The following is a 22,008-nucleotide window of genomic DNA, read 5'->3' on the forward strand; positions in this document are numbered from 1 at the left end:
TCAGACTCTCTCATCCCTTTCTGAGTCCTCGTTTCTTCCTCTTACTTCTCCTACGTTCTCCATAGAGTGGTGCAGGAATGAGTCATTTTAGCACTTCCAGTTCACTCGTTTTATCAATGCGTTTTTGGTTGGATGCCAGAAAATAAGGGCTGTGGTTAACACAAACCTAAGTACATTTAACGGTGTATTCTATGACAAAAGTGATGTCAGTAAATACTCCTTTGGTAAATCTCAAGCTTGTGTGTGTTTGTCTTTTAAAAGCGGCTAACGAGGACTTGCAAACATTGTCATGCCGAACATTAGCTTTCTTTAGCTTAGCGGTCAAAGTACATGCGACTGATGACGTATTGTTTGTAGATGTAAACATTAGCCATTTACTTCTGGCAATTGTATTTGCACTTTAACATCATAAAAGCATTGTTAATATATGGAGATTATGCTGCCGAACAAAATGTGCAAGTATCATAAAAGTGTGTTTGCCAAAGATCTTATTTTTTGCCACGTTTAGAAAATTCAATAGTAATAACCCCAATGCTTTTCGTCCAGCCCTTTGCAATGCTGACTACAAAAATAAGTCGTCCCTGCACCACTTTATTGATTCTCCTTCTACACATCCTTTCTGTCCTCTGCCCTTCACTCTTAACCCTCATGGTGAAACCAGCCTGCTGGGGGGGAATGGTATCGATGCCAGGCTTAGGAATTTCTACTCCACTCTGCAAGGAAACAATAAGTCACATAGTTCCAGGAAGGTCTAACTAAGCCCTCTTCTGTTCTCATTGCATTTCTCTCCAAATGAGTTTTGTGTTTCTTATAATATTCCAAACACTGTCGCTGTTTTCATTTTTAATTCGCTCATGAAGTGATTTTTTTTATTTTTTTTAGTAAGAACATTTGATTTTCTCTATTTTGTATTTAATCTGATCTGCACATTTCAAGGATCCGCTGCTCTGTTTTAAATGAAAGTTGGATGAGAAGGTTAATGTGTTTCTTAAATTGTAAGCTTGGCGCAAACCAAAACAAGTGAAGCAGGTCAACAGAGTTGTTTTGGCTCTGTCGAAGGTGCTTTTCCAAAGAATCTGAATGTATTAAGTTTGCACATTGTTTCTTGTGTTTTGAACACATTTTAGAAATGCTTGAAGAGGCCTTTTGGAAATAAGCAGTTGCTCCATGCTTTAAGCTAGCCTTAAAGCCCTATTATGCTCTTTGGGTTTTTCCCTTCCCTGTAGTGAATGGTTTGCAAAGGCTAAGTGCCCTAAGTCCCCCCCCCTCACCTGAAATGCCATGATTGTAGTCCTTTTTTTAATTCTGTAACATAGTGAAATGACTATGTAACACTTGCGCTTCTATTGGCTAGTGCTCGGACACATTGTACGTGATATGCGGGACATCTCCAAGTGGTTGACCAATCATAACAGCAGACTGGTCTCTGGTTTCAGACAGAGGGTGAAAAGAGGTGCTGAAGCACAGGCAATGTGAGAAAAATTCAGACTTTTCTGAACATTAGAGCATTGAAACATGTCACAACAGAGGCACAACATACTAATATGAACCTGAACATGAGCATAATAGGGCCATTTAACCTATCCTGGACTTAACACTCAGGAATGTAATTATCACCGACCTTCTCATCCAACTTCTTCCGAGACATCAAACAAGCATAACTCCGTTAAGATGGTTGTAAGTACCGGTATATCAAAAATCAAATGGAAATGATTTATCTACTGTCATTTGTGAACACAACTGCAATGATGTTGGCATAGTTGGGGGAGTTATTATAATAGCCCAGCCACTAAGGTACTGTTGGGTTTGTCTGAAAAATCTGTAGAAGGAATCACTTAATGCTTACCTACCGTACAGCTCAACTATTCCACTGTTAGTTTTTTTTATTGCACAGTTCAACCAATGAAGATGATTTTGTAATATTATTGTTTAGTTTAATGTTAACAACATAACTCTGACCAAAGGATGTTTATCTTACTGAATGTTTGAGAATAAAGACAGGATTATTCTTGATGTAGGTAAAGTATGTAGCATTTGATTTAATTTTATAACGTTATGCTACTGTATACACACTGTTAGAGAACGATAACCAAAGAAATGACTGTCTTCTTTCTTTTGCTGTTACTCAAGTTGTACCCAAGCTATTTAACACATAATAAATATGATTCAAAATCTAGCCACATGAGGTGGGTTGGTATATTGATGCTTTCGTATAGCACAATTAGAAAAGAAAAGCATACACAAGGCTACTAGGATTTTACGTGAGAATACAATGGAGACTTTTACTTTAAATAGTCCCTATTGTGCTTTTTGGAGTTTTCTCTTTCCTGTTGTGTGTTATATAGGTTTGTGTGCATGTAAACAGTCTGCCTAGGCTAAAATCTTTTTGGTAACTTTTGGGGTATTTAAGAACATATTGATCTCCCAATGAAATCCCTGTTTTTTGTAACCTATTACTTTAAATACATTTAAGAACAATGCATTGTGTGTTTTGCTAACATAAGCGTTGGATGCATCCTCACCCTTTCCTTCATGGATACCTTAACATGTGGGAGTGTTTATATATACATTCTATTTGTGAGTCCTCAGGCAACACATTTGACTTTTCCTCACATCTTTGTGTTTGCTGTGCTTTAGCTCATGTTCTCCACAGGCAGTAATATAGTTCTCATGTTTCACCGTGTCTTCGGGCTACAGAAATATGAGGTAATAAGTACTGCGCTGCTGGAAGAGCTTCCACCGTAATCCATGTATCGGATGTTTCGCTTCGGGTCACTTCAAATTCTGAGGATATTACACCACTTTTTTTCCTTCTAAAGTTATTGCTTTCTCTGAAGACTTATTTCCAAGTACTGAATCATGCTTCTTAAGAAAACCTTCTTGAGAAATGTTATTTTCTTTCTCTCGACACACATTCTCATATGTTTCTGGTCGAAAGGACAGTAACTACTTTGTTTTTGTACTTTGTTGTTTTCCTGTCAACCGCATTTTCAGGATTGTGGGATTGTCTTGCCAAAACAAATGGATCTTAGAATATATTATATATACAATATATATTGCATGGTTGTTTGCCTTTTGGTTTGTCTGTCAGCAGGATTTCAGAAAAAGCATATTGGACTGGATTTCCTGAAACTTGATGGGAAAGTGTCCAATCGGCCAAGAAAGAACCAATGAAATGTTGTAAAAGATCCAAATGATAGGACAAAAGCGCACGTTATTAGGGATGTCCCGATCACCTTTTTTTGCTCCCGATCCGATTCCGATCATTTGATTTTGACAATTTGCCGATACCGATTTTTCCCGATCCGATCTTTATGCAATGCATTAAGAGGAAAAAAAAGCATTCAAGTTGTTCCTTAAGGTTATTTTTTTATTTAAATTGGATATTCTATCCAACATGGATATAGCTTCTTTCTTTCACAGCAGCATTGGATCAGTTCAGTTGTGCAGCATTGGATCAAAACAAAATAAAGCTTTCAGTACTCGTTAGCTTACTGCTACAATTAGACACTGCACCCTGCCACTCTGTTGCCAGATTTGAGAGAAATAAGCAACCAGATCTATGAAAACAAGCCCCAAAGAAGCAACACATACATGATGTTCTGTCATTTGAAACCAAAACTAAGGCCTCAGGATGACTTTAAGACTTGAACATGGTCATTTTTGTTTTGTAACATTGAATACAAAAAAAAAAAAAAAAGTATTTATAAAAAAAAAAAAAAAAAAAGATCCCGATCCCCGATTTTTTTCCCTCCCGATTCCGATCTTTTAAAAATCACGTGATCGGCTCCGATCCCCGATCACGTGATCGGATCGGGACATCTCTACACGTTATGTTTCACTTTCAATAACACTGCGACAATAGGGATTGTGCTGCATTGACGTGGTGTTGGAACAACTGGAAGAATTGGTTCCATCCTGGGAAAATGTACAGAAACAGATATGTTGTTTTAATGCCCTGAGCGTTAAAAAGCAACATCCTTCCTTTTGAACTCACCAAAAAAAATAGCGTCCATAACTTTGGGAATGGTACCATCCTAGGAGCATCAAAAGGGATATTTAAATAATCTGCTGCTGTGTTTTTAACAGTTGTTCAATAAGAATGTCAATATTTTCCACTATTTGTAAACATTGAAAAGGTTGTTAGCCTAGCACAAAACAAAACCAATTGGAAACAGTAGGATAACGGTTATGTTTGCTCTGCAAAGGTGCTTTTCCAAAAATCACTGCTTTTTTAAAAATATCTATACTGTTTTTTTGTGTTGAGCAAACCTCAACACATCCTGGACTCAAAACTTAGAATAAAAATGCAGGCTTAAGTGAATTGGAAGTCTCTGCTCTTCGTGTACCATTAATAAATATGTATTTTCTTAATATCATTTTGTTGCTATGTGTATGGGAAGTAATACCAAAATGTGGCTTTGTACATCATCATGGTCCAGTTTTGACATCTTTGCTGAGTCCATTTGTCTTATGTCTGCCGCAGGTAAGTTGTGCAGCTTGTTGATCCAGAATTATTCTGTTTTATTTTGGTCTAACATTTAAATGATTCCCAACATTGTTTCTGCTTGTAATCATGATCATTTTATAAACCCCAAGTTGATGTGATGCTTATATTATAAAATCCTTTTCTCTGTCTCTAGTTTGCCTATTGCTGACCTGATGGAGACGTGCATTGATGATGTCCTCCGGCCTCCTGCCGTCCCCACGGTGACGGCTACAGACGAGGCCGGAGCAAGCGGCTCCTACGCCCCCTCCAGTACCACCGGGGAGGATCCTCTGGGTCTCGCTGGTGAGCGTACAGAAAAACCACAAAGTAAATTCAGACCGTCAAAGAAAATGTATTGGAAAATGCTTTACTCAGAAATGTCAAAATAATTAAAATCTTGTCTTGCAAGCCTCTCAAATAAACCACTTTATTAGACCCTCCAGAAAAACGTCAGCTAAAATCCTTGATTATGCGATTAAACATGCGGGGTTTTTATGTGATTTTATGCGGTGAAATTGCGGAAAGTTGCGAAAAATAATAGATTTTTTTTTTATATTGGGCTGTCTTATTTATTCTCTCTCACACATAACCTGCCACTAACGTTAAACCCCTTTCCTATTCAATTAAACACATTCAATGTTTATTTATTGTAAAAGCAATTGGGCTATTTTAATCACACTCTCTCTCTCTCTCAAACACACACACACACACACACACACACACACACACACACTTCTCTGCCTCATTCTGTTTTCATTTACTCGTTCGTTATCTGACCAGCTTCAATCTTATAGGCTACTCACTTCGTTTCTTGTAGCCCTCGAAAGGGTTACAAGAAACGTGAGTTGTTTGGCTTTCTTGTCCGCAGCAGCAGAAAGCATTTTCGAATGTTTGATTGAATCAAAGTGGGTCGTCACCGTCGATTTTCTCTAAGACTTATTCTCCAACACACAGTTGCACGGGGTGCAGAATAGTTTCCCCCCACTTTTGTGAAAGACATCGGGGTGCCCGGTCTTTATTAGAAATGTTCCACACGTTCCCTCTACGGTGTTGTTTACCTTCTGTGATGCGCGAGCTGATGACGTCACGTCATCATCATCACTACTTCACGTCAAGACAACTTTTTTTTCTCTCAACTTTGTGTGGAAAAATGCAGGGATTATGTGGCCTTTTGATAAATATGCCGCCTTTTAAAAATCTGCGCCATTTTGCTGATTATGCGGTAAATTCTGCGATCGCAGAATCACGTTTTTCTGGAGCGTCTACTTTATGTATGAAAAATGTGTTTCACAAGATAATACACAGTAGTGGCAATATGTCAGACTACGAGACACTGACACCACCAATTACTGTAGACTCACTCCCATCTTATTTTAATACATCACTGCTTCCCATTCTTCAGTTATTTAAAGAATTGTTTCACTAACATTAACTAAAGAAAGACCCCAGAGATGATGTGTTCAATGATACATAAAAACAATGAAGGAAAGTAAAGCAGAATACTGAAAAGAGGAACATTTAAATGTAATTTCCTTAGTTATGTGTATGTTTTATTGTGCTAGCTCTGAAATATCCCAATGTAGTTGTATTAAGGTTAATGGCTGTGTTTCTCCAGAAGCAGCAGCCCGTCTGAAGCAGCTAGAGTTGGAGACCAGTCCGCTTCTCACTACCCCGAAAAATAACATCAATGTCAACATGACCATGAATAACCAGGTGGGTAATTGTTTATAAAGTATTTATGTGTATTTCCAACTTCAGCTAAACAATTTTGTTCTTCTAGAAAAAGGCTGGGATCACAAACATGGAGAAATAACCGTACGGATATGATAGCATTTCTTCTGGTTTGTTTAGTTCTATTTTCCTCACCTATTTCTCTCTCATCTCAACAGGAGGATGTGGTGAAGCTGACGGAGAAGTGTGCTCTGAACAGCACAGGCAGCAGTCCTGCCGTCACTCCTCTGTGTGTCCCGGAGGAACTGAAGAGTAACATCCTGAAAGCCCAGGCCGAGGCTGCTGCCCTCAAGGTGAGGAACAGAGCTTCAATCAAAAGAAATGCTTTGTTTTATTAGAATTTGAACAACTGTCAGTCTAGAACAGGGGTCCGTTGTCTGCACTGTTAACCCTTTGGCTTATCATTTGAATTTAAGGGTTAATTCAATCAACTGCACAGTATAAATCTTTTGTAAAGTACTGTAGCCTTGCCGTTTTCAGTAATGTTAGTCCTACAGTTCAGATGGTGCTAATATGATCGGTGAAAAGTCAAACTGAAGTGAGGGATATTATCCATGCTTATTTTCTTGTCATAACCTTTTGATATTTAGAGGGTGCAATTATTTGAAGTGCACTCTTTGTGCTGGGTACTTTCACTTTTAATGCTGCTAAAAGGTTTTAAAACTAAAATCTGATACTTTCATGTATAAAATAAGGGAATTAATCTAGGGCCTTGCTTTTCTAACTTTCAAAACAACCCTTTTAAGCTCAAACAGTGACTACTTTTACATGAACAGTATTATTTTCAATTTGAAAAGGGTCATGCAAATAACATATTCAGTGTCTACTATGAAATATTGTGTATGAAGCATTTTCTGATCAAGGCGTGGGGTTTGCCAGATTTGGTTAATATTTTTGTTTTTAAGAGCGTTCTTTGGGAATGTATACAACACATTTAGTACTTGTGTCTCGATCAAGAGTTTAATCGCAGTTTCCGACACAAAGCCTCATGACTGTTTACCGCCAGCTCTTTTTGGTAAATACAATGTGGTAAATAAATATAACGCATACCTTATCAAGAAGGTGGTTGAAGGAATGAGGGAGGCTATGTGCACAATGACGATCCCGGTGGAAACGTTCAAGTGGGAATACAGCTTTACAGCTTAGTAGGATTATTGTGTTTTTTTAAATAAGGGCAAAACCCAGAATAATCTGTGCAAATAAGAATGATGCATGTTTGTATTAGTCCACTTTTTAATCTTTCTTCCTGTTCTTCTGTGTAGGGATCTTTGGAGGAACATATCGTCATTGTTGGAGAAAAAAACTGTAACGTGCAGGAGGCCTCGGTCAGGTATGAACATACACAGGAATCACTCATGAATCAAAGCACAGTCTATAAATCAAGATAGAATAAATCTACCTTTTTGATCTCACATTGGGAAATGGGTTATGATACAGCAGCAGCATGTTTATAAGGCACATTGCACATGAGTTTAAAATGCAATAATATTCAATAAGATCAAAAACACAAACACTAAATATATACATATCATAACAGCAGAAAGCTAAATATCTATAGAATACACAATGAAATATGTTAGAATACACTTTAATAGAACAACTTACTACGACAATAACATATGATACTTTATACACACCTATTAAAATAAAAAACTTGCATATTGTTGTTTTATCATAAGTGTCCAAATAATTATTAATAAAAACATAATATGATGTATAAATAAAAAATAAATCAATGAGCAGGTTTTTGCTTAGACCACCAAAACATATTCAGCCGTCCAACATGTTGTGTTTGGTTGTTTTTTAAAGTTTTTACAGAAAAATCTTCTCTCCTTTTTTAAAAATGGTCTTTACAGTGGAGTCAGTACAGAGCTTACATGGTCAGGAAGAAAGCCATTGTCAGTCGTGCTCATTGTCTTGAAATTAGCCCTCCTCCTCCTCCTCCATCTTCCTGAGTCATGCCAACTGTCAACACATTGTCTCAGCCAATCTCCGCACACCCTTCTGCTCGAGCTCATTATCTCCCTGAATATTCATGAGGATTATCGCTGTAGCTCAAAACATTACATCACCTGCAGCTCATTCTTACAAGCAAGGCTTTCATTGACTGTCAGGCAAATCCCTGTCGCCGGGTCGTATCCGAGGCAGACAGTGGAACACGCTGTTTCAATATCAAAATACAAAATAAATAATATTTAATAGAATAAATATTATTTAAACATAAGAAGTTAAAGAAAAATGTACATATTGTACTACAATATTAAAAAACAATTAATATGTAAACATGTGTCGATTACATTTGATACAGTTGTGTATGTAAGTATTAATAAAGATATCAACACTTTCTGGTATTTTCCCATTAACGCCTTTCAAATCTTGATTTATAAAGTCATTATTTATTATCTTAAGGATATTTTAATCAATGTAAAATGATTTATTATAACCTGTCATGTGAGTTTTCTTTAAATATATATACTGTATATTCTACTGAAATGTCACATTAATTAGACAAATAAAATATATCATAAATGAAGTATGTGCCATCTATTTCCAGGTTGAAGGTGCGTACGGGACGGATGGGCAGTAACTCATCTCTGACTGTCGTCAGTCGCCCCGACAACCAGGACTCCTGGGACCTGCTCAAACCGGCCTCCTTGGGCTCATCAGCCGGGGCCAGGTCAGTCTGTGTGTCTGTGTGAAATAAAGGGAAAAATTGAAACATAGTCCAAAAGATTTGGATGATTTCACACATTGACAGAACGAACCTGGGTTCCACTCACCCCCCCCCCCCCCCCTGCCTGAAACACCTCCATTGGACTCCTTTGTTGACTTCCGTAACATGATGACATCCCTATGTAACACACGATTATTTTGGCTAGCTTTACAACAGATTGTACGTGATAGACTAAGGGGCGGGACATCTCTCAGCCGTTGACCAATCAGAGCAGACTGAGCTCTGGTTTCAGACAGAGGGTGAAAAGAGGTGCTGCAGCACAGGCAGTATGAGAAAAATAAAGAGCTTTTTGAACATTAAAGCATGGAGACATGTCACAGGAGAGGAACAAAATACTGATATGAACCCGAAAATGAGCAGAAAAGGGTCCCTTTAACCTACTTTAGCTGTTGGTACCTTAAGAGTAGGAAGAAAGAAAAAGCTTGACCATTCAGATCTCAAGAAGGAAGAATAAAGAAGGATAGAAAGTAGCGGTATGAAGTTGGGATTTAAAGAAAGAGATTACAGCCCCCACCTGCTTTGACTTCAATTGAATTATCTGAAGAGTATAACATACACAATCATCTGTTGTCTTCCAATGGGTTGCTTGGTCTTTGCTGACATCTGTTGGCGTGTTTGAGTATCTTTGTTGAGTCACATGACTTGAGTTCTGCCTGGATACTGCTGCCGTCTCCGCTCTAAGTGTTTACAGTAGGATGACACAAAATGCAGACGCTTGACCAGACAATTCACAAAAGGCCCCCGGGGCCCCGGGCTCATTGATGCGGTAAACGCTCGCTCTGTTCAGCCTCTTTATCTCTGTCCTACAGTCTGGAGAATATCCCCTCTGCTGTGCTGACACAATGAAGCCATTAATCAATAACTCAATCACACAGCATTCAATCAGGAAAGATAATCCCTTAACTATATTATCTAGCAAAATGTGATTCTACTGGGTTTTTTCAAAGCTTGAGGGACTTTAAATATGAGTGTGTGGGTTGCTATGAGGATTTTCTCTCTGGAGTGGAGCATAAATCTATAAGTCTGCTTATTCTTTCTCTCTTTTCATGTCCGTCAGTGTGGAGAGGCTGGCTGAAGACGTAAACCCCTCTGTCCCCAAGATGCCCTCTGAGTCTGTCTGCGAAGCCACGGCACCAAAGGTAAAACCATTATTAATAGTTGAATTATTTACTCTGGTGCGTTTGCATTTTTTTTACAATGGAAATAATAGCCATGAATCTTTGAATACATGCACACAGTGTTTACTGTTAGTGAAAGCTTGAGTATGAATGTTTAGTTAGATTTTCAATGGCAGTCAGTATCTAATTGAATGTATTTAATAAGGGTACAGGTACATAGAGTTAAAATGTTTCATCTGACCCATTAGGCGCTTTCACACCGCAGTACTTTTCCCACTTTAGTTCCGATATAGTTCCGAAATGTCGTGTTCACACCAAAAGAATCCGGATGTAAAATTAGTTAATGAGAACCTTTTTACCCCCTTTTCCGTCCCTGCTAGAGAGCAGGGACTTTCGTGGGAGAAAAAGGTTCCTATGTCTGATTGGCTGGACGGATTACAAACCACGCCCCGTAAAACTCCCAAAAAGTTTTGTGAAGACGCCATTTTATTATCCTCGCATTAGCATTATTAGCATTAGCCCAGCGCACAAACGCAGAGAGACTAACTTATGGCAACACAAAAGAAAACATGGGAGCGGTGGAGATGAGGAGGTGTCTGCGTTCTGGCCGTTTACTCGGAAGGCTTCAGTAGAAGCTGCTGGGAGTCCCAGCAGCTTCTACTGAAGCCAGTCCTCAACTCCGGGGACTTCCGGCCGGGGACTTCGGGTGGCAGTATGAAGTTGTTTGCGGCCTGCCAGTAAACCCAAAGCAGAAGAAGAAGAAGTGACGTCAGCTGCTTAATTTCCCTAATCCTCCCCCAGGGACTTATTCCGGTGTGAACGCGATCTGTACTTAGTTCATGAGAACTAGAAAGTTCTCATGAACTAAGTTCTGATGAACCTTTGTGGGAAAAGTACTGCGGTGTTAAAGCACCTATTGTTTATTAAAGATGGACAAAAAGGTGACTTTGCCAGATAATCTTCAATGCTACAATACACTGTAAGGAGCTCCACAGTCCTACTATTCAATTCATTTTATTCCACTAGAGTTTACCTTTAATTAAAAAATGTAAGGTAAAATCTTAAAACAATAATGGAAATATGCAAAATGACATACAGCAATAAAGCTTTAGAAACTGTTACCCAAACGCTAATCAGAAAGTATTATCATATTACTACTAAACAATCATTATTGCTAACACATCTAGAATTGTACATGTGTTGTATAGAACATATTAAAGGCTAAAAAGATCTTAATAATGCAATCCTGAATAAAGAGTGCGGCACTTGTGTAATCTGAGGGAACATCTTATTAATAAAGATGTATTTTGCATGCCACATGTATAGCTCCTCTGCGAAACCAAATGTAAAAACTTTGATTAATAAAAAACTTGTCTAAGTTTTCTGTGTTGACATGTTTTGGTTTGTATCATTGTGCAGGTTAAAGCAGACGAAGTTAACCTGCCAAGCTCCGCACCTCTGTCTGACAACCTGATCGATTTCACCGATCCAACCCCTGTGGTAAGATGCACTTCTACCTCATGTAAAACTCCTACAAATGATAATATCCTTAACTCATGAAAAAATGTGTGTATGAACTTTTTAAGATTCCAATGCTACCAGTTTTAAGTGCAAAAGTGTTTCTATAAGCCTTCTCCATCGCTTTTTTAAGACATGTAAAAGCTTTAGACATTAGCAAGCTGGGTATTTACTGACATTTATTCGCAACAAATCTCATAAGCTTGTTTTACCACAGATCATTTTTCTCACATATGTTCACCTGGAAACGTTGACTCATGTTGTGGTTTCGGACTCATTCCTGCACCATTCTAATAAATGTGAAAATATTTGAATTGTTTTTCAGTTGCCTTCAGTGCCGCCGCCCAAACCTGTCCTCACTCCTCGCTGGATCATCCCTACCACTGCTGTGAGTACCACTCTGATTTGAATCTGTCTAACTTCTCTCCTGATCAACTGTCTGCCTTTATCCCCACAGGTTCTAATGAAGTTAAACATTTTCATGTTTATTGCATTTTGTTTAAATGTCCTGACGCTGGTGATTCATGACTCAGCGTTTATCTTCCACATGCACTTGCTTAGTCGCTGTTCTCATTGGCTGGTGTAGAGGCTCTGTAGAGAATGACCTCCTCCCTTCTCCCCCCCTCTAATGCAGCCTCCCGGCGTCTTTACTAACGGCCTGCTCGACCTTGACCCCCCCGCTAAGGTCAACCCTCCTCTCCCCCCAGATGTGGGAGCAGCTTTCACCCCAGCCCTCCCCCCACGTAACAACGCCTCGGCCAGGTAAAACTCTTCACATTCAAACCAAGGTCGAGTTTGTTTTTAGAGTACATTTGGTCGCATGCTGCCCCCTGCTGGAGTCACTCTGCTACAGGAGGTCAGCTCTTCACTGAAGTTCTGCTTGGTCTCTGCTACTCTGAGAAATCATGAGCTCACTTAATGGCTTCTGGCAGTAAAACACAACTACCGGTAGTAACTCAAACTGAAATGTACATTTACTCAAGGACTGTATTCAAGCATAGTGTATTTAAAGGTTATGCGACTTTATATTCCACTACATTTATTTGACAGCTTTAGTAGCGAGTTACTTTACATTTTGAGATTATTAAATATTACAAAAAAACATTAATTATTTAATAAACTGACATAATTATATGTTCAAATCCAGCTGCAGTCTATGTAAGTAATTTGAATACCAGCTGTAATGGACACATCATTGCATCCACAATCATCATCTATTAATTGATATACTGTATACAATTCTGTAATGACCTCTTGTGCTTTTGATACTTTAACTATCCCCCCCCCCCCCCCCCCCCGCAGCACTATCGGAAAGCCGCCAGCCTCGGAGGATGGAGCCAAACTCAGAGGTCTCCTGACCACTGAGCTCTGAGGGAGAAAACCAGGAGCAGCCATCACAACGTTCAAGCAAACTGGATCAGATGTGTTGCGGGCTAAAAGGAGAGTGAACACAGGGGGAGGCAAACCCTTCACTTAACACAGAAAAGAATAGAGATGTGACAGATGTTCACAATAACACGACACCAAGCCCAGTAACACGACATTTAGCACCAGTATTAACATATAGAGAACACTTATTGTGTGAACTGCACGCTGTCAGTGCTTAAATCTCATGACACTGTAAGGTACATAAGGCTCAAAGGGTAAGTTGTTTCCCCCCCCCCTTTTTGAGTCATGCTGTTTATTACTGGTGGATCCCTGCTACAGTGAGATCTTCTGAACACACAGCTTTAGAGTTGGAGAACACTGGATGAAGGACTGACATCTATAAAAAAGAAAGACTTTAAATGTTGATCCCAAGAGATTTAAACGCCTGGACTCTTAACATGATGGATATGATACTGTTCTGTCCTTGTAGCAATTTGTTGTTTTTAATCCCACTCAATACTACACTTGCTCTGTTGGTAGCCACTGGATGTACTGTAAGAACTTCACTGGATTATTTTTGCCACACTGTACCTTGAAACTATTTGTTTTGATGACACTAGAGGTGACCACTTTAATTTTACAACGTTTTCATTATCCTGCTTTTTTGTCTGTTTTTATGTTTTTGCCCATCACAGTGCTTCTCATATATTTCCGTAGCAGCATGAGGACGTTTCGAAAATCACTAACAAAATGTTTTTCTGTGTCACTTTCTGGACCTTATCAGGACTTTGAGTGAAAGTTGGAGATGAAATATGATCTTATACTTGGTGTCCTTGAAAGCACCGCCTCGACCTGTGACAGTTTTTCACTCATGATTATTTCTATGTTGGCAATGTGAAAGCAGGAGTGGTTCGGTTGCTGTGGAAACCTTTGAATCTACTGTGATCCCAGCTGGATTACCAAACTGGAAATCTTAATTATTATAACACTGGATTTAGAGCAGCGTATTCTGGCCTTTTTTTTAGGAAAATAATGATTACAAGCTGAGGGAGGAGGCGTGATATTCCAGGATGTATTATCTGACATTAAAAGGGTTAGTTTACGAGAAAAAAACTCACTAATATAAGAAGAAAAACAAATAATCAATGAAAATCCAGTCAGAAAAGTGAAGGAAAACCTTTCAAAGTGACATAAAACACAATATTTAGCTGTTTCTTTCACATCATTTCTTTACATTTTGAGATTTTCTGAGACATTATAATTATAATCTCTTAATCATTTCCCTCAGAATATCGCTCTCTCCTTCTGCTCTGTATTTTTGTTTAGGTTGGCCTTTCTATACCCTGTTGTAACACATCTCTCCCGGTATTAACGTGCTGTAGTCATGGCCCCGCCTTATGGAAATGAATGTATTCAGAAAATCTGGAAAAGACACAGTATGAAAACGTGTTTATCTAAACATGTGCTGACCGTTTATACCCGACGGAAATCATGTGAAATCTCTTAAAAGCTGGTTTTATAAATGTGAAATTGAGGCCTACATTTTCTCAGTTATTAATGAAGTATATCACATTTACTTTTTTTTGTTTTATCTCAGTCCCCGTTACGTATTACCCACCCAGTCTGGACCCTCTTTGAAATGATCTCTGAAAGGGACGTCATGAGTGTTTTTACAATGTCTTCTTAGCAGTGAGTTATTTATGCTACTCCTCAGTGTAATTGTTCAAATATGACATGTTGTCCAAAAGTGTTGTAGCGTACAGTGATTATGTATTGTCAGTATTATGACATCAGCTGGCTGTAGATACGAAGTAGATTTATATATATTTTTTGAAAATGATGTTGGCAGTATACACACTGAGCAGAACTCTGCATTGTTGTATTTTCTAATCAAAGTAGGGAACATATTACTGACTGGAAAACAAATAGTGACGTCTCAAATGCAATTTTATATAAACTTTTATTATTTTTTTCTGGAATACCTGATCATAATTCAGTAAAGCTTTGCTACAGTAGAAGCCAATTGTTCTTGATTATTTTATTACTGTTGAAATGATTTGCTTATCAGTGATTACATTTGGATTGATGCGAGACTACACAATCTGATTCGCTGTCTGCTGGGCCAGATGTGATCTCTGTCATGTTAGACCAGCTGAAACAATGACCCGGATCACTGAGGGGGAAACATCTGATTTCATAGTCCTGTTTAAATTGCCTTGCTCTGGAAAGCTATTGTATCGTTATCAGAAGTTGAGCAATAACAACTGACTGTTTCATATAGTAACAAAGTGCTTTTCTTTCCCTCGCAGCCCCCCTTATTTTTTGAAGAGTAATCCCCAAAACAATGAACATGGTTTTCTGAGATCTTGTTTACTTACAGAGGAAACGTATACTTCTTATACTCCCAGGTCCCAGGACATCATTTATTAAGATAATTACATTAACAACAGGCTCATGTCAAACCATTATTCTCTCCATTAGTCAAAACATCCAATCTCTTTCAGTTATTGCTTATTGGTTGACAGAATGGAGGGCACTACAGAACAATTTGAGACCCTTTGCCTTTTATTAGTTAATGAACAGTATAATTCACTACTCCAACTGTTTGTAGTTTGTACAGTGTGAAATGTTTTGTATTTAAATCGCCCCCCAGACTTTTCTTTACAGATACACTCCGATTACATGTTTGCGTTTCAATTAAGTATTTGTACAGTGTACAATTCAGTGTACACAACTCTCCAATCTATGTCGTGAAGCTGGTAAGAGTCTACAATAAGTACTGTACTCCTTTTTTACATACTTTTATACAGTATCAGACTTTTTAACAACAGACATTTCATTTCTCATGATAGAATGAGCACAGACTTGCTAATAACATTGTCTGTAGTTTGTTGAATGCACAGGAGCCGGACCCTGAAGCTGAAGCAGCTGAATGGACAGCGGTAATGTCAAAATGTCTTCATTGAGAAAGACCATTCGCACTACGTGGAGACCAAAAACGTATATATCTTGTCATATATACTTCGTAATACTAGAGTTAAAAGTTTAAATACATGAAATGTGTCTGCTGAATTATGGGTATGTTTAACAGTCCTTTACATCTGTATTGATGACATAAAGTCAGACACACTGACAACTTAACCAGAGGTGGGATAAGTACTCAGATCTTGTACTTAAGTCAAAGTAGAAATAACAGAGTGTAGGAATACTCTGTTACAAGTAAAAGTCCTGCATTCAATATGTCACTCAAGTAAAAGTACAAAGGTATTGGCATCAAAGTACCAAAAGGAAAAATAGTCATTATGCAGATTGGTCCATCTGAGAATAATATTTGTTTTGATTATAATGATTGATCATTAAAGTGTTCTCAAAGCTGTCAAAGGTGCAGCTAGCTTGAATGACTTTATATACTGCAGGGTAGCTTGTGAATTTACTCCAGGTGGAACTAGAGTCTGATTTAGGTGTTATGTATATTTCACATCATTAATCCAAATCTGTTAAGTAACTAAAGGTATTAAATAAATGTAGTGGAGTAAAAGTACAACGTAGCATATCATGGAAAGGATCAAGTAAAGTAAAAGAATCTCAGAATGAGACTTAAAGGTGGGTAATTATGAAGAAACCAGCTCGAGTACGCTAGAATTTGAAAATACACAACCGGAAAAAGTCTGCCACTTCCTTACAGAGCCCCTCCTCCAACACACACGAACGTGCACATAACCAATGAGGGCACGAGATAAGTTTGTGCACAGATGGAAAGCTGACAGGCAGGTAGGCCATCCAGTTATTTTAGCCGGGCCGGCTCAGATGATTGGTCGTGCTTTTTACAGTACTACGGCTTCCACAGATGACATTTTTTTAATGTATTTATTGTCAAAGCATTCATTGCTATCGGGATGTTAAGAGCATTCCATGGAATATAACAAAAAGTGTTTCTGAAGTAAATTACATACCCCATCTTTAAGCACAGTACTTGAGTAAATGTTACTTCCCACATCTGAATTGAACCGTAGCCTAAAGGGGGCAAAAAGAGTGAATCCAAAGGCCTTTTGAACTGTAATTCTGGTTAGTGGACCAATATCTTGGATTATATATCCGTACTCTTTCTGTTGGTCTCTTATATCAGCTCTGTTAACAGTCTCTAATGCATGTTAGCCAATCCACCACTGGGGGGCAGCACAGCACCATATTTGACCGTCTAGCCTCAGATCTCCTCCATGCTCTTCCTGCAGAAATGCTAATATCTAAATTATGAGGATTAGATACTTTATAATCAAAGCAATCTGAAAAGAAAACCTTCAAAGACGTTGCTGTTGATTTAATTTTTTTTTTTGTAATCTTATTAATCAAGGGGCATCATTAGCTTAGACCTTATACGACTACAACACATTGACTTTCCTAACAAAGGCAACTTGTTCTAAAGGAAGTGTTTGCTGTTTTATTCAACTTGTCTCTTTTTTACCGCTTTATTCTCTTTAATAATCCAAAGGGGCTCAGTAGAAGTGGGTCTTTTTTTTAATAACAATATGTAATTATCCTTTTCCTATTATATATTATAAAACTCTTCACAAATCCAACCAAAGATTTGAACAGGATTTCAGTGATTATTTCCCCCTGGATAAACGTTGCCATGTCTATAAATGAAATTATAATATCTTCAGGTTCAAGAGTAGTGTCTCATTTGCTCAGGGAGTCTGTTAATCTGATTGGATATGAGCAATGTCACAGCACTTATTTGTGAGAGTGGATTGGTATTAGCTTGTTGAACAAATATCGAGGCTCACACACTTCTCTTCTGGGCAGTTAAAGCCCCCCCCCCTCCCACACACACGCTTTTTTTGGACAAATGAACTGTCCATCATCTCTTCAGCTGCTTCATTAATGAAAACACAACACATCATGTGACTTTGAGGCAATGTGCTGTAAGTAGCATGTGCTAGTGCTAATGGGGATTATAATACAGACAAAATAAAGACATTTAGTTTACTATGGACCACAGTTTGGAGGCTGTTGCTTTTTTTTGTTAAAGAGAGTAAACTGGATTTCACCATGTTGGAATACCTTCAATCAGTACCAGGCATAAAGAGCAAAGACTCTGCTGTTATTTGTCAATGGCCATATTGGTTTACATTTCAAAATGCAGCGATCTGAAAGTGATTGACTGCGACTGGTCTGCGCTACAGAGCAACACATATCTGGAGCATTATTAACCAGTGGACAGCCCAATAACTCAGCCAGGACCGCTCCCTCAGCAGATGGGCCGCCCTCACCCACCTCCAGATGAATAATTTATTAGGTACATGGACCTTATGCCAGATCATGATTGCTTAAGCATGCTCACAGCTCCGGGTGGATCCTGGAGATTTGGCTCCAGGCCCGTTCTCCGGTTGTCCCCAGATCAGATCCCACTAAAGCTAACATTATGTCCTTGATTACAAATATATTCTTAACGTGGTATCAGTGCAGTTTTTCTGAACTCTCACCTCGAAATCTTTGAATGAAAATAGGTTTGGTCTGACCTAAAGGGTAAGCATGCTAACAGTTGTTGCCTGTGGCTGGATAAAGATGGGGGGCTTAAGTCAGTATTCTCAATGAATACCCCCCATGTGGATGTCGTGTTTGTAGCCAGCTAGTTTTTAGCTAACCTCTGTTCAGAAGGTACATTGGTCTGCTGGGGTGAATAATCACAGACTTCTAAAAACGGTACAGTGATAAGGTTTGCATCCCTTTCTGTCTGATATCACTTTAAGCAGGAACGTTTGAATAACTTGTGCTTAAGATAAGTTTTCCAAATGAATCTCAGATCCTAGTTTTGAACAGAAACCTGCATCAAGCAGGTTTGGTTCCAATTAAAACACTTTTTTCTCATTCTGGCAAAAACCCAGATGCTCTACAACTGCTTCTGCATCTGTCTGTACTGCTTTCTCTGTTCTGATGAAGTTTCCTGTTTCTGCAGAATAAACTAACCTCAATGGAAAAGTTTCATCCAGCAAAAGATGAACAAATGGTGGCGCATCTGTACGGTGAGAGGTGACACCTTGAGATTCTGCTGTAGGCCTATGTGTGTGCCGAGCGGTAAAAAGACATTCTCTCTGCGTCTTTCCCTCTTTCTCTTACACACACACACATACACACACGCACACACACACACACAGATTCTCTCTGTCAGTCATTACAATAAAGGCCATTGTGCTGTTTGGCGAGCTGTTGCAGGAGATAGCATTCTCTGACAGGGCATTTTGAAAAGAAGCTTATACATCTCAACTATCAGAATAGGTTTATAGCCTTGGCGTGTGAGCGAGTGTGTCGTTGAGGGGAGTATTCATAGTGATGGCTTTGAAATGATAAAGACGTGAGTGGGCAGTAATAGATCCCTAAAGGGCTGCATTGTGTCAGTAAGGGTGCAGTTTATACTTTTGGATGTGTGTGCCAGGTGAGGTTTTTCATTTTCTTTTTTATCAGGTGTGCTACGGAAGTCCATAGAGACAAAAATAATCTGGTGATCCATTTGCTAAATCTGATCTAAAACGTTTTTTCTCCTGTGTTGATGGCTTCAGAACAGGTGAAAGAAATGTTTTGACAGGTACATTTACATTTTTTATCAGGAATTGATTTGAAGCGTTTGTTGTTGTAATACCCAGTTCTTCACAAGACGATGAAGTGCACGAGTGCCTCATCATTCTTCTTTTCTACCAAGACGACATTTTTTTAACAAAAGTGTTTTTTCTAACTTTTCTAGGCTTCTGTTTATTCAGTAAACTTAAGAACCCTGAATAACGTGAGGTGTGATTAGTCAATCGCATAGAGATGTCCCGCCCCTTAGCCTATCACATACAATGTGTTGCAGCACTAGCCAATAGAAGTGTGAGTGTTACATAGTGATATCACTATATTACCTCATTCACACCAACGGTGTTTCAGGGCCGGTTCGGAGCTGGAGCTTGAAAAGCACCGGGTTTTCCTATTCACACCGCAGCGGAGCAGCCTCTTAGCTCCGGAATACGGATCGTTTCAAGAACCAAAAAATTGTCCGGCTAGAGCAAAAGCATGGCATACGCAACCCAGTCTCACGGCATTTCATTTTATAGTCACAACATTTAATCTATTGATTCGTGTTCACCAACACGATTCTCCCCTTTTTTTTCGTGTCACACAGAACGATTTTAAAAGGATGTATTTCTATTGGTAGTATGTTTCGTGCCTGCAGCACATCTTTTTGTCCTTTCGGGTCAAGCCACGATTATTGTTTTTATTTTAAATCGTATAATGTCAGACTTTTTTTGTCGTCTGTGAGTAAAATAAATGGGGCTCAGAGCCTCAAAATACTGAAATCTGTATTTTTAAAATCTTTTTTTCCTTCTAATTTGTTATTCTTTTCTAAATAACACACTGTTATTTACTCACCAATAACACACAATTATCCTTGTTTTTATTTATTCGTTTAATTCCATAATCTCTGGCTTTTTTGGCGGCCGTCAGGAACTGAATTTCAAAATAAAAATAACCGGAAACAGACGTAGGCCTATAAGGGACATTTCGAGCATCATTGGGATACAAGGGCCGTTTCTCAATCTCGAGGATACTGGCTTCCAAGCCAATATTTCAAAGATGCTACGTCATCAAGTGGCACAGCAGGACCGTTCCAATGTCCAGCATACTTGGAATTCCACAGAGGCCGCGTCCTTGGTTTGGGGGAAATTTCGAGGCTGCACATGGGTAGACTTCGCGTCCTTAAAATCCCCACAATGCTTTGCGCACGGACCAATTTCAAAAACCCTTGTGGAGAATGGCTGAACCGACGCAGCACACATTTAAATGTAAGTCTGTAGTGACGTAGAACATGTGTTGGTAAATATATTACTTTGTTACATTTGTTATCACCAAAAATGTGTTCCGTGAAAGTAAAGCAAGTTCATAATTAGATAGACATCGTGAGGTATTTATTTTCGGTACAGTTTATGTTGAAACCGTTAGAGACAGTGGCACACTTGTTAGCCTGTTCCATTCTTCTTCGTTTTCCGAAAAGCCGTGGCTTGGAAGTATACTTGCTTTGTTTCTGAAGGAAGTGACTTGGAAGTACGCGACTACCAAGCCAGCATCCTCGAGATTGAGAAACGGCCACAGCCACTGAACTGATTACCCAAGATCCTCCGCTATGGTTTAAGCTCGCTGGTTGGATGTTTTAGTCGCAATGCACGTTGGGATATGGTGTTAATGCGATATGAAATCCGAAAAACATTTCGGAGTTTAGGATGGCCGAAGACACTACACTACCCACAATCCCCAGCTATCGTTTAAGACTACTTTCCCCGTGGTTAATCTTCAAGATCTGGGATTTGGATGTTGGAGTGGCAGTGCGCCAAGGTTACACCGAGCGTCAAACAGTTGTTTGAAATGGAATGAAACCACTCCAGACAATCCAAAACTGGAATCGAACGTTTCATATATTCATTACTCGTTATTCTCTACTAATAGTTAATTAAAGACTATATAATGGCTATTTTGCACATCCTTTTCAAGATTTCAAGATTTTCTAAGGTTTATTGACTAATCATATATACAACTATGGTGTAGTTATGCAATTAATGAAAAACTTGGGTCGCAGGTTCCTCAACAGTTCATAACAAGACATCTATCAATATGTGTGTATACCTCCACCATTAAACTGTCATATTCTGCACATTTCTTTCTATCTACATACATAAGAGTATAACTCATATGTATAATATCAGTTAAAATAAGTGCTTCAACATACAGTAGTTAACATTGCAGGAAAGCAATATATTAGACATTAAGTACTTTGTCAGGCTTAATATATATCTGTTGATACCCCCAAAGCTTTTTCTTATTCAAAAGAAGACCTTAATCTAAAGTATTATTTAATGTTTAATGTTTTTTAAAGGTTAATTAGTTTTTCTGTTTTGCACCTCCTCCTATTAATATCTTTGTACATCCTGCACTAAACTGTTTTATTGTAGAGATCACTTACAGTATCTTCTTGATTTTTTATATTCTATATTTCTATCATTGACCTTCTACTTTCCCCCTAT

The 22,008-nt window shown here is 38.6% G+C and overlaps 1 protein-coding gene across 5 annotated transcripts in view; it reads left to right on the forward strand.

The window, feature by feature from the left end:
* The window catches only part of epb41l5 (erythrocyte membrane protein band 4.1 like 5), a 54,432-nt gene extending 39,456 nt beyond the window's left edge, over positions 1 to 14,976 (forward strand). For 3 of the 5 annotated variants that reach the window (XM_079666795.1, XM_079666796.1, XM_079666794.1), the window contains exons 17-26: positions 4,644 to 4,816; positions 6,105 to 6,202; positions 6,379 to 6,513; positions 7,483 to 7,550; positions 8,775 to 8,897; positions 10,012 to 10,093; positions 11,492 to 11,572; positions 11,916 to 11,978; positions 12,225 to 12,352; positions 12,893 to 14,976. In XM_079666795.1, coding sequence (XP_079522921.1) covers positions 4,644 to 4,816; positions 6,105 to 6,202; positions 6,379 to 6,513; positions 7,483 to 7,550; positions 8,775 to 8,897; positions 10,012 to 10,093; positions 11,492 to 11,572; positions 11,916 to 11,978; positions 12,225 to 12,352; positions 12,893 to 12,962 — 1,021 coding nt within the window. In that variant the 3' untranslated portion in view covers positions 12,963 to 14,976. The remainder of the gene's footprint in view (positions 1 to 4,643; positions 4,817 to 6,104; positions 6,203 to 6,378; positions 6,514 to 7,482; positions 7,551 to 8,774; positions 8,898 to 10,011; positions 10,094 to 11,491; positions 11,573 to 11,915; positions 11,979 to 12,224; positions 12,353 to 12,892) is intronic. The other 2 variants (XM_079666798.1, XM_079666797.1) reach the window with 1 other exon arrangement.
* Positions 14,977 to 22,008: the final 7,032 nt, after the last annotated feature.

The sequence above is a fragment of the Notothenia rossii genome, assembly GCF_949606895.1.
Source record: "Notothenia rossii genome assembly, chromosome: 2".
Classification (NCBI taxonomy): domain Eukaryota; kingdom Metazoa; phylum Chordata; class Actinopteri; order Perciformes; family Nototheniidae; genus Notothenia; species Notothenia rossii.